Source organism: Gymnoscopelus microlampas (genome assembly GCF_963454915.1).
Source record: "Gymnoscopelus microlampas genome assembly, chromosome: 9".
Taxonomy (NCBI): domain Eukaryota; kingdom Metazoa; phylum Chordata; class Actinopteri; order Myctophiformes; family Myctophidae; genus Gymnoscopelus; species Gymnoscopelus microlampas.
This window is the reverse complement of record NC_139946.1, coordinates 17102369-17119864: the sequence shown is the minus strand read 5'-3', so window position 1 is coordinate 17119864 and position 17496 is coordinate 17102369. Positions and strand designations below refer to the sequence as shown.

Here is a 17496-nt window from a genome sequence, read left to right as displayed (position 1 = left end):
GAACTTTTTACTTTACTGGAGTATTTCCCATTTTCAACTTTTACTTCTACTCCACTACATCTCTGAGGTAAATATTGTAATTTTTTTTTACAAACCTTTATTTGAAAATTTGAGTTACTACTTTGTAGATTTAGAGTTTTTATTACTAAACATACATTAACCACTTAAGTTCTATAACTATTTCTTCTATTTGAAAATAGCAGATCTACACTAGGCAGCTTGTAGAGTGGGTATTTTCAAAATATGTGTATACATTTTGAAAACTTGAAATGGGTCTGGGACATTCTGCATAATTTACTTTTACTTTGGTAGGCTTATATTTTGATGCCAATACACTTTTACTCAAGTAAAAAAAAACATTGTGGTATTGATACTTTCAATGTGAGTACTTTTTAATTTACACCACTGCCAGGGAGCATCCAACAGCGCCGAGTGGACAGGAGTCATTGACGTGTGCAGACTTGCAGTTGTTTGAGTCGATGAGAGCCGATTCATGAATCATTTCCGATTCATGAGCGCTCAGTAGCACTCACTAGCCTACTCCACAACAGACTCGTTCGTTCATTATTTTCGCCGAACACTAAGAGGAGGGGGGAGCGAATTCAGTGACTTTTTTGCGGTGGTAAATGGTAGACAGTTGTGTAGACAGCTGTTGCTTTTGCTTACATTGTCAACTTGGATGCAGGCTGCTTGTCATCATCACTCTGCCCACTGATGTGACGATGCGTCACAGCGCTGACAGAGGACACTTCTGGAGATGGATTGGAACTAATTATTAAGGTGCGTAAAGTATCCTACGCGGCTACACCGCTTTGAACAAAGACAGTTAACTGTATCATTGTTTTGTGGACGAAGACTTAAGCTGTGCTACGGTGAAGGCAAGCAATGTAGGCTACTGTAGACCAATTATGTGTTTACTAACATTGAGACTGGATGCACAGGTGATTGTTTCATGCAATCAATTCTCAACCTGTTGTTTTGGGGTGCACGGTGCACCCAACCCCCTCTTGTGTGTCGGCTAGTGTGGTGCGTCCTAGTGAGACCTGACAGAATGGGTTTCATTTGGAGCCAGTGTGACGTCGTCTGTTAAGGTTAAGGGGTCTATTGATACATTTAATTAATTGTATAGGCCTATATTTGCGTGTGCATCTTGTGCATATGAATCCTATAAGTAGTCCGTTTGATTATGTCTGTGTGTATTTTTCTATCCTGCCAAGTTTCCACGAAAGTTGGATTATTTGGCTTTTTTGTGTAATTAAAAAAAAGTGTGTTTGTTTATATGTATTTATTATTATCTCTCATCAACCACATTACGCGCAACTTAAGCCTAGTTAATTTCTTCAGAATTCAGATGAACGCGACGGACACCTGTTATTGATTAACACCACTGTGCAGCTGTGTATGCCTTTGATGTCAGGTGAGGCGAGAAAGTGAGATGTAAACACACATTCTGCAGACTGCAGACACAAAACATTGTTTTTGTTAGGGACCCCAAATTGATAGCCTATTTGCCCTTGTACCCCCATCTGATTGACACATTTTGTGTCAATCAGAGGAAGATTTGTGTTTTGTTTTTTAATGATTATTATAAATGACTTATTTTTTGTTAAAGATTTTTCAAAATATTAAAAAAATAGCCGATCTACAAACTCACAAGGCTATTTTAGATTTTGAATAGCCGAAATATAAAATAGGGATAAAGTGGTTAAACTGATATAGGCCTATTAACTAATTTCGCTGGAGAATGAATTGAATACCAAGGCCCTCATTGGAAACAAGTCCGCAAGGACTTTTATGAACGGACCTGTTAGACAAAGTATTTTAAATGTAAATGTGTTGTTTTACATTTTTTGCCTAATAAAATATTCAATCAAAACCCACTGGAATTCCCTCAAAGACCCCTTAGGGTCCTTGGACCCCACTTCTAGAACCACTGGACTACAGTTGGCTACAGCAAAGCATGACTCACCTAATGACATTACAATAGACATTAGACTAATACTTTTCATTTAGGCCATGGGCTGGAATTGGCATAATGATAGAATAATTGCAGAACTTTCAGGCTGCAAGCAAAGTAAAGTCATCTTTACATCGTCCAGTAGTTAAGAAGTAACTGAAGTGGACACTGGACAAGCACTTTGTGGGAAGTTCTAAGGAACAGCTCTGTTTGAACTGTGATAATGGATAACAGGCAGATGACCTGGCTCTGCCTGGGTTCCCTGGAATGTTAACAATGAAATCATGTTGGCTATAAACATGTCAAGACAGCTGATTCAAATTAATTCCAAACACGAATGTATATATTTAAGCGTGTGAAGTTCGGGTTGTCCTGTGTAGCCCATGGATGGAAAGTAGTGGCCATAAAGGTGCTGTAAGTTTTGTTAAAATAAGTGTTACGTGTACATATTCTAATCATTGCTAGTATAGAGTATTAGTATAGTACTAGAGTACTAGAATAGTACTCTATACTGAACAAACACTATAGTATAGTTGTATAGAGTGTTTGTTCAGTAACAGTGGTCTCCCTGTCTTGCCAGCTCTATATTTCAGGTCAGGATACCAGCTTCATCCAATCCGGAAAGAGAGTGCTCAACTGCTCATACAGGACACAGGGTAAACAAGTGTAATTGGAAGTGATGAAACGAATAAATAGGCAGACAAAATTGGAACTAGAACACAAGCTGATAAATTAACTTTGTAAAAACCTAGATGCTTTTACAAAGAAGAATACCACATTTTTTCCATTCCTTTTATAACTCAGTGGGTAGATTATTATACATTTAAAAAAAATAATGCTTGAACTACTACGGTATATCAAGTGTCTGTTAAAAGTTCCTTTTGATTTCCATTCACATTAATTTACCTAAACCAAGCTCACAACGTGTAAATATGCGACGCGTTGTGAATGTGTAGATTGGATTTTTGGCAGGCGGCATACAATGCAGATCAGGCTTTATAACAGCAGGCGCAGAGCTCTCAGCATGGAACATTATAAACTACTACACTACACCCTCCTCAGCTCTCCTCAGCTCCTCTCAATTAAGTTCTGTGGTTCCCCATTACTTTGAATAAGAAACCGAGTACAGGAGGATAGATTGCAGATGATGGACATTGACGTATTGATTTGAGCTGATAACTGGGTTCTTCAGCCTAATGGCACACTCACTAGGTCATGGTGGGCACATGTGTGTGAGAGTGCCGGCTGGCGCCGGCACTCTAGTCTGTCTCATATCCGTGCTCTCTCTCCCTCCTTGGGGGAGGTCAGTCACATAACCTGATAACTGTCAAGAGGATGAGGATGTGAGAGGAGGAGGAGGATGCAATAAGAGCTTGTCTCCCTCCTTTCCTTCTCTGTTTATTAATCACTTAAACCCTACACACTTTGTTGACTGGTCCCGTTTACTGGTGAAAGTTACAGGAGTTCTTACTGTATGGTGTGTGATATGAAATGTGAGTTTACCATAATCACAGTAAACATTATCATGTCCTCAATCATATTCAAGGGCTTAAGGGGGAAAACAAAACTAACTCCAGTCACTTTCAGTTCAGCACAGCAGAGGAGGTGTGTGTCCAGGTGACGCTCGTTAATGTTACTTTCATCAAGGCAATTATGTTGTGTTTCTGCATCAAATAGAACTACACCTAATCTAAGATGCCATCAAAGCCAAGATTTTTTTTACAAGCGACCCTCTCTGGTATTATAAAAACAATTGTTTGAGCTGTTGGAAATAACTGGCTTCACTTGGTTGTTAAAGTCCAGATGACAACAATATGACTAGGAATTAGATTGTTAATCGTATCGTGACCCCAAGAATCGGAATCGAATCGCGTGAGATGGCAGATGATTCACAGCCCTGCTCCACACCCACTCGACTACCAGGCAATACTGCAGTAGCTCCTGGGAACAAACAGTAGAGCTACTGTATGATACACACCCATTTTTAAATCCCTGCATTCGCTACCTGTTTGTTTTAGAATACATTTTAAGATACTTTTATTGGTTTTTCAACCACTAAATAAATCCTTTCTGTGATTGCGCATTGAGTTGCATTGTGTGAAATCTGCCATAAAGTTTGGTTGATTGATTGATTGTGCTGCTGGTGCATTCTATAATGAAAAATAGTTAGTTTGACTCGCTTCCACAGATGAATATTGTGAAAATAGCAGATAAGCTTGTTGTGAGGTTGTAGATCGGCTATTTTCAAAATGCCACTTTTTTTTGCCACTTTTTATAGTATAGTTTGTTGATTACTTTTGATGCAGTAATGGTCTTTTTTATTTTATTTTTATTATTATTATTATTTTTTTATATTATAAAGGTCATACAATTTCACTGTCACCTGGGGACCCTAGAAAAATCATGTGGACCCACAGGTCACAGACAAGGTCAGAGAGAGAAGGATGAGGCTGGCAGGCACCCAGAACTAGTAGCAAGCAAACTGACACTATGGTAGCCAACCCAGGGCAAAGCCAGGAAAGGCAAGAAGCGCACCACCTATATAGATGCACTGCGGCGTGACAGCATAGCTAACAACACTGCAGAGCTCAAGACCCTGATTCTAGATGGGAGAGCGTGGAGGGCAGCGATTCAGGAATCCGGAGTTGGTGTTGGTTAGACCGCACTCTCGCATCGCAAGCCCTTCAATTTAATATATGTATTTTTTCATTTTCAAAAACCTTCTAGCTCATAATACGATGCGATGCGTTTGGAGCTTGTAGATTGGCTATTTTCACTATTTGTCATACGTTGAAGTTTATAGGACATAAGTGTTTTTTTAAACACCTCTTTCATTAATCAAACATATTAATCTTGAGTCACAGCCATAGAGTTGTTTTAGAAGTATAATGGTACTCTATCAGAGCTTCATTGTGAAACAAGTTATCTGCTTAACTTAACACAGCCAAGGACACCATTGTCCCTGTGACTGATTACATTATACTGATGAGAGGCATTCCAGCAAGATAGATAATCCAAATGAAATATCCATCCACCATTTAAAAGACATTACACTTCACAGGCTTTTTTTCCCAATGTAATTTAATTTCCAACGTGCTGTGGAGATACAGGCTTATCCTTCTATACCATGGTGTATTTTTCTTTTTACTTTGCACATTTTCAACTTCTTGCCTTGACTTCCTGTGTCAGTACTGTCGACCAAACTCCATTTCCTGACTAGATAGGATGCCCCCCCCCCCTCCTCTCTCTCTCTCTCTCTCTCTCTCAAATACAATTTCAATTTGAAAACTAGAAGAAAACTATGTACAAATGTCACATCATCAGCTAATAATTCAAAGCATCAGCAGGTTGAACTTCTTTTACGTTTTGAATTATTAAGATGAATCAGCGATTTCAGCAACTGACATGCACGCACAGACATGGTTCAGGTCAGGGTTTTATATGGAAACTTATGACTCGTAGAAACGGGTCGCAGTCTGTGCAAAATGGCAGTGTCCGTGGAATGCTTTAAAAATATCTATACAGCGACGTTTCTAAAATAGGATGCGTCCCATGGATGCAACGATGATGAGTTGAATGTGTGTCCTTTCTTAATAATATGCATCACAGAAGCATAATGTTCAACATCATTGCTCTCTGTCCCCCAACCTCCCTCTCTCTCTCTAAGCCCCCCTTGGTATATCTGCCTCCCACTCTCTTTCTTGAACTCACTCAGCATCTCTCTCTTTGTGTGTGTGTGTGTGTGTGTGTGTGTGTGTGTGTGTGTGTGTGTGTGTGTGTGTGTGTGTTTATTTGTATAAGTGTGCAAATATTAGCATACTGATCATTGTCCCACATACGCTTTGATATGGTATCGAAGACTGACTGAAATTCAGCACAGCAGTTTTGCCAGGATTGATTCCATATGAAGTCAAAGTTGTCATTGTCTGATTTAACTTATAACAGACTCTACATCTTGTGTCCCTGTTCCACAGCATCATGTTGTTTCCTTCTAGGGTTCCAGTTTAATTTATCTTGTCTCGTGTATATCCTTGTCCGTTGCTGGTCCAACAACAATTTGCCTCTAAGGCTTTTTTCTCAAATCTGTAATGTCGTAGAGTAATGTGACTAATACTTAACTTATGCTCTGTTGTTTGACAGTGTCGCTGGCTGAAAATAGTTTATCAGTCTTCAGTGTCGGAGTTTCCGGACTTAATCACTCAAACCACCTAGGAATGTGGTTCAGATCTGATTTCCATGTGTTTTTTGCTGTTTAGACTTGATAAAAAACCGATATGATTCCAATCTGTATAGGCCAAAAATCTGATTCACACTGCCAATCTGAACATAGCCTAAATCTTACTGTTCTTTCCCCAGGGAGAAACGACCAGACAGAGGAAAGGTGGTCAAGCTCGTCCATTTCCAATCTTTTTTCCATAAGTTTCTGAAGTGAAACCCCCCCAGCCAGCAGCAGTCACCATGAACGTCTCTGACCTCCCACTGGCCAACGAGACCACCCCGCACTGCTTCTCCATCAACAGCCCCCCCTTCAACTACAACCACACCATCGCCTCGGCCTACTTCTCGTCCGTGTTCACCACGCTGGGCCTGAGCTCCAACCTCATCGCCTTCGTCGTCCTCATCAAGTCGTACCAGCGCACGCAGAGCCGCTCGCGCTCCTCCTTCCTCATCTTCCTCTGCGGCCTGGTGGTGACCGACTTCATGGGCCTGATGGTGACCGGCTCCATCGTGGTGTCCTTCCACGTCACCCACTTCAACTGGCGCCAGCTGGACCCGCACTGCCACTTCTGCAACTTCATGGGCATGACCTTGGTCTTCTACGGCCTGTCCCCGCTGCTGCTGGGCGCTGCCATGGCCGTGGAGCGCTTCGTGGGCATCAACTGCCCCTTTTCCCGGTCCGCCGCCAGCGCGCCCAAGCGCCGCGCCGTCCGCATGGTGCTGACGGTGTGGGCGCTGGCCGGCTGCGTGGCGCTGCTGCCCCTGGTGGCCCGTGTGGGGAGCTACCACATGCAGCTGCCTGGCTCCTGGTGCTTCCTGAACATCAGCGCCCAGGGTGGCGACAAGGCCTTCTCGCTGCTGTTCTCGCTGGTGGGCCTGCTGTCCATCGGCGTGTCCTTCGTGCTGAACACGGTCAGCGTGATCACGCTGGTCAAGGTGTGCTGCGGCCAGGACAGCGGCCAGCGGAGACGTGACTACGAGGTGGAGATGATGGTGCAACTCATCCTGATCATGGTGATCGCCTCCATTTGCTGGTGCCCCCTGCTGGTGAGTTGTGTGTGGTATATGCATTTGTGTTATATGCACTAGTATAGTCTGATATAAATGCACTCGTTGACTTCTGTATTATGCACTAGTTAATTGTCTAGTTGTAGCTTTATTTAACCATACAGGCAAGGCTAGATTAAGAACAAATCCTTATTTACAACTGTGGCCTGGCAAAAGACAAGTGGGGCTAAAAGAAAACAACACTCATGTTAAAACAATACAAACAGCACAATATAAAACAACCTAATGTACAGAACATTAAAATGCAGGCGAAAAAGCTAACACATTACCGCAGAGACGCAAAGCCAACAAAAAAGACGGGACTGTTACAGGCTGAGGACAGCAGCATTTGTGTATGGTTATTTATTGGTATGCATGTATCCCAGGTACCTCGGAGCATTCCAAGATGTGTGTTGCACAGCACTGAGCAGTGTCGTGGCGCGCATGTGCATCTGTGTGCGGGAGACACAATGAGCATGCATTCTGAGTCAAACAAGTTAAATATAAAGTCAGTAGTAAATTAAATATGACTGCCTGCTGCCAGGTTCAGCAGAATAGCTGCCGTGCTGATTGACAAGAAACACAATGCCAGGGCCTTGTTAGTAAGCTGCCACAAGCCAGCACTGTCCAGGAAGCACTGTTGGCCTTGTTTCAGCGTGTGTGTGTGTGTGTGTGTGTGTGTGTGTGTGTGTGTGTGTGTGTGTGTGTGTGTGTGTGTGTGTGTGTGTGTGTGTGTGTGTGTGTGTGTGTGTGTGTGTGTGTGTGTGTGTGTGGCACATGTGCTATGCAAGCGTTTGTATTTGTTTGTATAGCAATTATTGTACTTGCATGTGTGTGGGATCTCAGATATGTGTAGCTGTGACCGTGGAAGCATTGTGTTTATGCGCGTGCTTGTGTGTGTGTGTACGCGCATGCTTTTGTATATTTGCTTGTATGCAATTTATTTATGCTTGCATGTGTGTGATCTCTGATATGTGTGACTGTGACCTCGTAAGTATTGTGTGTGTGTTTGTGTGTGTGTGTGTGTGCGTGCGTGTGTGTGTGTGTGTGTGTGTGTGTGTGTGCGTGTGTGTGTGTGTGTGTGTGTTACTGGATGATAAGGCCTCTGGGAGAGCAGACCATCTCCGGCTGCAGTCAGGCAGAGGGGGGATATCCGCTCTCCCTCTCATCCTCCCTGCTCCATCTCTCTGATCGCTCTTTTTCTTTCTCCCTTATGGGTCTTTATGCTGCATGGACTTTGATTCAATATTAAAACAACAAAACAGTAAATTAGCAATATGGTCATTTGATCTTGTCTAACCCCCAAATAAACAATGTTAATGTTAAGAACAGTAAAGAATGGTAAGAATTGCATATACTGTAAGTATGCACAAGTGTAACACACTTTGGGGTGCATATTTCCACCACATAACTCGGTGAAAATGCTGATGTTGATTCAGCATTTCAATAGGTAGAACATATTACGTCTGATAAGGCTAAAACATAGTGCATGCTTTGAATAAATCTGTCCCTCAAGATAAAGAAAAGATACATGCAAACTCTCCAGATTATTGTAAATGAGTTCTTAATTATCTTATCTTGTTAGCCACTTAAACCCTATATACTTCGATGACCGCTGTCCCCCAGGGGTCTTTACTTGGTCCCCTCCTTTTTTCCCTCTACAGTCTACACCAAAGCACTTCGTCGAACATTGCCGATCTACAAGCGCATTATGGTGTGAGCTTGTTGATCAGCTATTTTCGGCCAATGTTTGTTTGTCTATTATCGAAACATGTTTGTCATGTCTTGTTGACATGCCCAGAATAGGGATGCTAGGGTTCATGTGGTTAAATAAAGGCAAAATAAAATAGGAATGCAGCCGCATTCCCAGCCACTATGTGACCTTTGGGGTGCTCCATCTCCTCATTGTTAGTCTAGTGGATACCTAAATATGTCCGTAAAAATGACAGATGTAAAATATTGTTCATCTAAACGGTGGCCTTTGGCCGGCTGAATTCTGTAATAGTTGTTATAATGAGCCACTTTCCCGTAAAGGGTAGAACATGAGACATTACTGTCTCATCATCACTTCATGCCTCATTTCTTCTTAGCAATGCAGTCTCCAGTTTAGCTGAACACAGATCACCCTTGTGCACATACACAAGGCAACTAAAGCCTCTTAATGTCGAGCTGAAATGGCATTTTGTGAGCATCTAACTTTATTGTGATGCATTTTCCAATGAAACATAACGTTGGTTGGGAGGTGTTGAGAACAGTTGAGCTCAACTGGCTTCAGAATCATTGATTTGACAGTAAAAACATCAAACTATCAAACTAGGCAGTCCTGATCAAATAAATAATGAATCAAGATTATGTCATTCCCTATTTCTCACCTCAAATGTTTTCAGAAACATTTTATTGTACTGTTTATCTGTATAAAGGAGATTGTTTGTAACGTGGCCAGCATGTTGGATACAGCAGATCACTGCTGTAACTGTGTACAGCACTGCCCTCTGTTGTCTGTAGCATAATGAATCTTAGCTCTAGTGGAAGATTGAAGTTTCACAGCTCAGTAAAGCCTCATTTATACTGTGTAAAGCTCAACAAGCAGATCAACAAGCTCGCTTGTTGATCTGCTATTGTCACTTCTTGGAACATTTTGATATAAAAACATATTTAAATAATAATAATATCTCAAATTCATATAGCGCTTTTCTAAGTACCCAAAGACGCTTTCCATGGGGGGGGGAGGAGAAAACACCAAAATAATATATATTATTCATTAGATATAATTTATATTATTATGTAGGAATGCATATTTACTCTTTTATCCATGACCTATAAAAAGGGGTCCACGACTCAAAATGTCACGACCCTGTGTTTGGGGAAACACTGGTGTGAGACCCAACCCTCTGAGACAGATCTTTGTCTCATCTTCTGGTCATGTGTAACATCTCACACATTGTGTCTCATCTTCTGGTCATTTGGAACATCTCACACATTGTGAGTCATTTGGCTCACACCTCCTGAAATGTCTAGCTGCTCACCACCACCACACATCATTGTCTCTCACAGTTGATTGGTTGACTATAAATGCCCAGAGTCATGAGTGATGAGCTCATGACTTTTTCAGTATGGTCCGGGTACCCCCAAGGGTCCAGGGGTCCTTGACAGTGTTTCAGTGGCTCCCCAGCCAAGTGAAGAAGTGTAATGTCACTATAATTCAATTCACTTGAAATTATTATATGCAAAACATTCATGATTCTCGCAACATCACCACTTCAAATCTATTTTTCATGTATCATTTGAGATGGGGGCGCATGGCCTAATGAAAATAAATGTGGGCTCTGTGACCTGAAAAAGTTAGAAAACTCCTGAACTAGTTTTAACACCAATAACCACTTGGACCTGCTGTAAATCATGAAAGTTCTTGACCCCAGCCAGGACCTTCTCTACTCTCTCCATCTTCTACCCTCTCTGTTTTCCAGATGTGTTTGAAGAGCATATACGTTATGGTAAATGTAAACTTTTCCTGGGAAATGTAGATATTTCTTTCCCATTGATAGTTCTATTCCACAATCTCCGAATGCTATATAGAGTCTGGAGGCTGTTATCTGTTCATCATTTCCGGTGAAATGGAAGTGGGGAGGAGGCATCACATCCGCTTTATCGCTGGATCATTTTCAGAGCTTCCGTGCTCCAGAGTACAGACTGTATGACGGAAGCATTAGAAAATAGTGGGAGGCAACAGTCTGGCTCGTGAGACTAGTCTGATGATGAATGGTCACTGTGTTTTCACTTTTGCAGACAAGACGAGCATCTACCATCTACCTTATATCCATTCAATCCGGGAACGCATCTGTGTAATTTTAAGATATCTTTGGTTATTCAAAAATACCAGATATACAAGCTCATAGTGCCCCGCTATGAGCTTGTAGATCTGCTATTTTTGACAAATCTTGATTTTTTTTTTGCAAATCTTTGAATATATATATATTTTTAAAGCGAACATTTGTAACTCAAATCTTTGCTTCTGAGGGTCCCTGGAAGAAAACATTTTAATATGGGGGTCCGCGAACTAATACATGTCTAAAATGTTTTCTAAATCCTAACAGTATGTTGCTATATCAGTGGTGCTCCAACTTTTCCATGTCAAGGACCCCCAAAAATGTATTTGGCCGCGGACCCCCATCGCAAAATATGTTGTTCCAGGGACCCCCCCAGAAATACAGATTGGCTTTAAAACATATATATATATATTCAAAGATTGGCACACAAATAAATCTAAAATGACACAGATGCGTTCCTGGTCTTAATGGGTTAAACAGGTCTCTCTTCTTCCGAATAATGTTTGAATACAACTTTCCAATGAAGTCAAGCAGTCTGGTCGTGCAGGGACGAGGGGGAGTGGCTCGTTGTGGTTGACTGTTGAATGTCCTGCGTACTGTATGTGACATTTCAAAACGGGTGATAACCTATTCCTTCCACCACAGGTTGCCAACTCACACGGGACCATCCACTGCTGGGCATGAGCACTCAGTGCATCGCTTGTTTTTAAGTGGTGTAAAACAGTGGTTCTCAACCTTTTCAGGCCGCGACCACCCCCAGAATAATCATATTTGAACTGTTGACCCCCCATAATAATCATATTTGAACTGGGACCCCCCCCCCCCCCCCCCCCCACAATAATCATATTTGAACTGGGGATCCCCTCAAAATAATCATATTTTAACTGGGGACCCCCCACCCTGAAAAGCACTTGGAATTGTAGGAGTTGAGGCATTACATTTAGTCTGACTTAGCAGATCGACAAGCTTACATTGCCTCGTTGTGAGCTTGTAGATTGGCTATTTTAATGTTTTTTGCCTCTTTCTTATATTATTTGACAATTTGGCCAATGTTTGACCAGTTTTATAGTATACAGTAGTTTGTTGATTACTTTTGATGCAGTAATGCTATTTTTTAAATCTAATTTATTTTTCTTTCTTTTTTTAGGTATTAAAAAGTTCTTAAAAGTCACTTTACTGTCATCTGGGGATCCCCCCCCCCCCCAAAAAAAGTCATAAATGACCCATTCGATTATATTGAGCAAAAAAGAAAAAAAGTGGCATTGGCAAATGTTTGAAAGTAGCATTTTATAACCCACCGCTTTGTTTGATGTGTGCTGTCCCCGACCAGATACATATTCTGACGAGCGCTGTAACCAAAGAGCCCGTAAAACCCCATCTTGTTTTGTTCTACCTAAGAATGGCCACCTGCAATCAGATATGTGACCCCTGGATTTACATCATGTGTCAGGAGTCCCGACTGAGGCGAGTAGAGGGGAATGAACGTAACAATCATGACAGCATCCTCATAGCTTTGGGCTGTGATTGGCTAGCTTTACCCTTTGCCTACCTAAAAAAAAGGTTGCTAATGAGATGGACTCATCTGCTCATCAAAGAACTCCCAGCTTCCAAACTACGTTACCCATGAGCATGCCTCAGGGTGCATCCGCTGCTGTGAATAGATAGTCCATTCCATTCCCAAGCTAATAATCCATCCACTTTGTGTGGTTTCATCTTTTTTTTCACCAATAATTGATGATGCCCTGTTATGTCTGCTTTCATAAGCTGCCCCACTAACACATATGGCTGCTCATCAAACCATAATCACCTCATCTCACAAGGAATGTCTTGAATGCATGCATGCATGTCTCTCTGTCTGTCTCTCTCTATATATGTCTATGTATATGTCTATAATATATATATATATATATATATATATATATATATATATATATATATATATATATATATATATATATATATATATATATATATATACACATACACACACACACGATGTAAACCACAGGAGGCATGGTTGAATTTTGAGTTGAGTTTGAAGTAGAATTTTTAATTTGGAGGAACCCCAATGAAAAGCCGTTTTGCAACTCCTAAAGAGGTTCGTTGGCATGTTTAGCTCCACCAGGACAGTGGTATTACTAGTAACCTGGAAATAAGTCTCGAGGCATGCCTCACATCACATGTAGCCATATAAACAGTAGCCAAAGCACAGGGAAGAATTGTTTTGCAAAGGCCGGCATCTCAAGGAGACTGCAGCTGTGCCGATCCTGAGGGGACCACAACAAACATGCAGTGTGTGTATTATGGTGATCTTGTCATTGTTAATATTTATTTATTTGTCATCTCCTGTCCCCTCCCTGTTCCCACCTTGTACCCTTCTTTTGTTTTCTTTCTCATCCTCTCTCTCAAATTTTCTTTCATGTCTTGAACCACTTCCTCTGACCGCCTCATATTTATTTTATTTTTTCTATCATCCTCTGTCCCTGTCTCCATCCTAATCTTGCTCTTTCTCTCTCTCTTTCCCCGTCTCTCCTTTATTTCCTGTACTACCTCCATCACTCACTCCTTTAAAATCCTTGCCTTCCTCTCTCTCTCTCTCGCTCTCTCTCTCTCTCTCTCTCTCTCTCTCTCTCTCTCTCTCTCTCTCTCTCTCTCTCTCTCTCTCTCTCTCTCTCTCTCTCTCTCTCTCTCTCTCTCTCTCTCTCTCTCCCATCACTCCTTCCACATCCGACTCTCATCCCTCCTCAACTTCCTCCCTTGCATCCATCCATCCATCCATCCATCCGTCCATCCCTCCCCCTTCAATTAATCTCCCTCTCTTTCTCTTCTTATCTTTTCCCAATCTTCCTTTCTTTCCCACACTCCTTCATCTCTCTCCGTCCTCTCCTCCCTCCATAACTCTCTTCCATCTCACTTCCTTTCCATCCCTACATGACTCCCATCATCATCTTCTCTCACCTCCCTCCATCTCTCCCTCCTTTCTCCACTTCTCCCTCCCTTCCTCCTCTCTTTTACCCCCCCCCCCCCCCCCCCATCCTTTTACCCTGCCCTCCCATAATCCATGCATCCACCCATCATCTCCATCACCACGCAGGTGTTTATTGCGCAGACTGTGTTGTCTGGGGGCCGACTCCGGATCATGTACCTGCTGCTCTGGCTGCGCTTCGCTACGTGGAACCAGATCCTGGACCCCTGGGTATACATCCTGTTCCGCCGGGCCGTGCTCAAACGGATCTACCCCCGCCTCGACTGGTCCCGGGGCTCCATCATGACCCTGTACCCCTCCATGAGGGACACCGTGCGCAGGTTCACGCGCGCCTCCCTGCAGGAGACGATCGGGCCGGAAGGAGAATCGGTGAAAACAGACCTAACGACCTCTAAGCTCACTCGGGCACCTCCAACGCCGTGATTCCCCCGCGTAGTTGTCGCTATAGGTAACCATTCGACAGCGTCACTGGAGTTTTGTACGTTGGTTTGATTGCGTGGAGGCGGTTTCGATTGGGCTGTTGTTTGTGCCTGTGACGTTTGCCTGTGACCACAGTGACAAACGTTGGACCTTGTACCTATACTGGACACTATATGATAAGACATTTAACACTGACGTTCTTATCCACAGTGAACTCTGTGGAGCAAACGGGCTCAGGGGCTTGTTCAAGGACACTTTTTACAGGACACCTCGGCTGTTGACTGGCTACTACAGGTATTTAACCTGTGATCTTTCAGTTACAGTACACAGGACAGTCTCTGCAACAATGAGACCGCCTTGCCACCCAATTACTGAATCTTTACCAGTGTTGGATTGCATCTCCTCTTCATTGACAGTTGTGGAACAGACCCTACATGCTATTTTAGTCCCAAGCTTTCCGTTGTTATCTCTAGACAGTAGCTCATTTTACCTTCACAGACAGCCGTTTCTGAATCAGAATGCATCCAACTTGCTGGTATTGTGTGCTGAGGTCAAGGGAGCTTATTAAGTGCTGAAATCGGAGATGTAAGCATTAAGCAGCGCTTGACAACAGCATCTGGAGTATGTCAGGCCTTTTTCCTTTCCAGTCCTCTGTGTGTGTGTGTGTGTGTGTGTGTGTGTGTGTGTGTGTGTGTGTGTGTGTGTGTGTGTGTGTGTGTGTGTGTGTGTGTGTGTGTGTGTGTGTGTGTGTGTGTGTGTGTGTGTGTGTGTGTGTGTGTGTGTGTGTGTGTGTGTGTGTGTGATCTCAGCACATCATCACTGATCCAGAGCCAAACCGCACTCCAAGATTGGGCCGGCCTGTCATAGACTCAATAACTTATCAGCCCAAGTCGGCTATCATATTCCAAAGATGGTGTGTGCAGCTGTTCTCGAAGACAGTATAGCGTCAGTAGCTATCTAAAACATTTTAAGACAGAGGGGGGAACAAACAAAACAACGGCTATTATCAATTGTATCGTATCTTCATTTTCATTTTGCTGCAGCTGTCTTAATGTGATATTCCACTGTGGTCGACCCAACCTTTCTGAGCTTAGTGGCTAAATTCAACCCTTCTACATACAGTACATATCGTCTCTGTCGGGTGGAAACCTCATATGTCCAACACTGTTATTTTTTAGGATTCAAATTCAAAAGTAGCTAATGTAGCAGATCTACAAGCTCAAAACGTGTCGCTTCGCGCTGCGTTTCGCTCCGCGTTTCGAGCTTGTAGATCTGCTACTTTTGGTGCTTTTGTGTGACGCTGTAGTATGATCAAGTAGGGCATTTTTTTACTAAAAAAACAGCGATATACAAACATTCAAATAACATTCAGAGAATTGTAATCTACTGTATGTTTGGGGTCTGGAGGTACTTTAACAGTATCTCCCTAAATCAGCTATGTTCCCAGGTTCCTACATTCCCTAGATTTATATGGCACATAATAGCAACATATCAACGGGTCCTAATATGTGCTCTCCCAGAGTCCTACTGTATGTCCCCAAACCAAGGTCCAATGTTTATAGGTTCCCACTGTATGTTTGCATGGTCCTATGTCCCTAACATCCTATGTTTACTGGGTACTATGATGCCAGGGTGCTATCTATTCCACAGCTCTATATTATATATATAGCACATAATGGAGACCTGATGTGGGCTATTGTAGGAGCCTGACTTATTTATGCTGAACTTCAAATACCAAACATAATAATTAGATCCTGTAGATTGTCATTCTTCCCCAGCGGAGTGTAGCCTTTGATCAAAATATTAGCATGTGAATCTACAGTAATTGGAACCACATTATGCACAAGCACAATTGCAAACTTTATGTCAGGAAAATGTGTTTGGATGTGTGGGCATCTTCAGGGAACATAGCATGGTGTTGCACATACAGTAGGACTGTGGGAAAATGAGTCCCCGACTACCAGGGGTGTGCTGGGACCAAAATTCAGCTCTGGGATTTTCATTTTTATTTTCAAATTTTTTTTTTTTTTTAATAATATTTTCTTTTGGGTGGCCCACCGGCTGTTTGGCGGCCCGTAAATGGCGCGGCCGTTCTGGAATTTTCCCCCGAATTTCCCAGTGGCCAGCACGTGCCGACAACATAAAACCTTTAGAAAAGTGTGAGACAGAGGACCCCATGGGAACATAATATGTTCCCATGGGGTCCTCTCATCCATTTCGCATCTTGAGAAAAGATTTTCTTAGGATGCTACAGTGAGTCATATTATGACTCACTGTAGCATCCTGAGAAAATCTTTGGGAACTTAGGACCCTGGAAACCAGCATGCTATGAGGCTACCTACAGTCATTTCAAACAGCAAATGTATCTGCCACAGTGAAATATGCAACTTGTTTTTATACCAAATGTTTTAAATTGGATTTGCACATCTTTGTCAGTGTTCAGGTGATGTATGCTAGTAGAGTTATAAATAAATGTGTATTATATTGCATATTAATAAGAACATGTAAGTATTTGGTGCCATTTACAAGATTGTAATCTCCATACCTGGAAAACTGAAATTGAGGTTTGCATACCTTTTCAGATATTCCAGACTTGAGAGAAGCTTTCAAAGGAATTCAAATTCTTTGCACTTTACTTTCTTGACAATGTGGTTTCCACAAAAGAAGACAATTGAGGACATAATGGGGGGTTTAGGGCCAAATCAAATCATTAAAGATTTGATGCACTCTTTAGATTGTCAGTATTACAAAATGTTGGAGGAAATACTTGATTCTCATTTACCGTATTTTCCGCACTATAAGGCGCACCGTCAGTGCGCCTTATATGAAAATATAAAAATGCCCCAATATATGAAAATAATACATTTATTGACCTTATACTCAGATGCGCCTTATAGTGCGGAAAATACGCTACATTCTTCAATCCAAAGATAAATACCATTAAGTGTAATAAAAGCAGTATTTACAGTATATGCAATGTATTTTTCTGCATGAAAGGTTACAATATATGAAGACTTTAGAAATATTAGCTTGTGTTTGCA

The 17496-nt window shown here is 42.1% G+C and overlaps 1 protein-coding gene across 2 annotated transcripts; it reads left to right on the top strand.

Annotated features, from left to right (window-relative positions):
* Window positions 1–586: 586 nt before the first annotated feature.
* On the top strand, window positions 587–15655 carry tbxa2r (thromboxane A2 receptor). Of its 2 annotated transcripts, XM_084067161.1 has the most exons (4): window positions 587–780; window positions 6314–7222; window positions 12380–12513; window positions 14144–14450. In XM_084067161.1, the coding sequence occupies exons 2-4, from the start codon at window positions 6416–6418 to the stop codon at window positions 14319–14321; spliced, it is 1119 nt and encodes a 372-aa protein (XP_083923287.1). In that variant the 5' UTR covers window positions 587–780; window positions 6314–6415; the 3' UTR covers window positions 14322–14450. The 2 variants fall into 2 exon arrangements, with proteins under 2 accessions (XP_083923287.1, XP_083923286.1); XM_084067160.1 differs by lacking the exon at window positions 12380–12513 and having other exon boundaries at window positions 14144–15655.
* Window positions 15656–17496: the final 1841 nt, after the last annotated feature.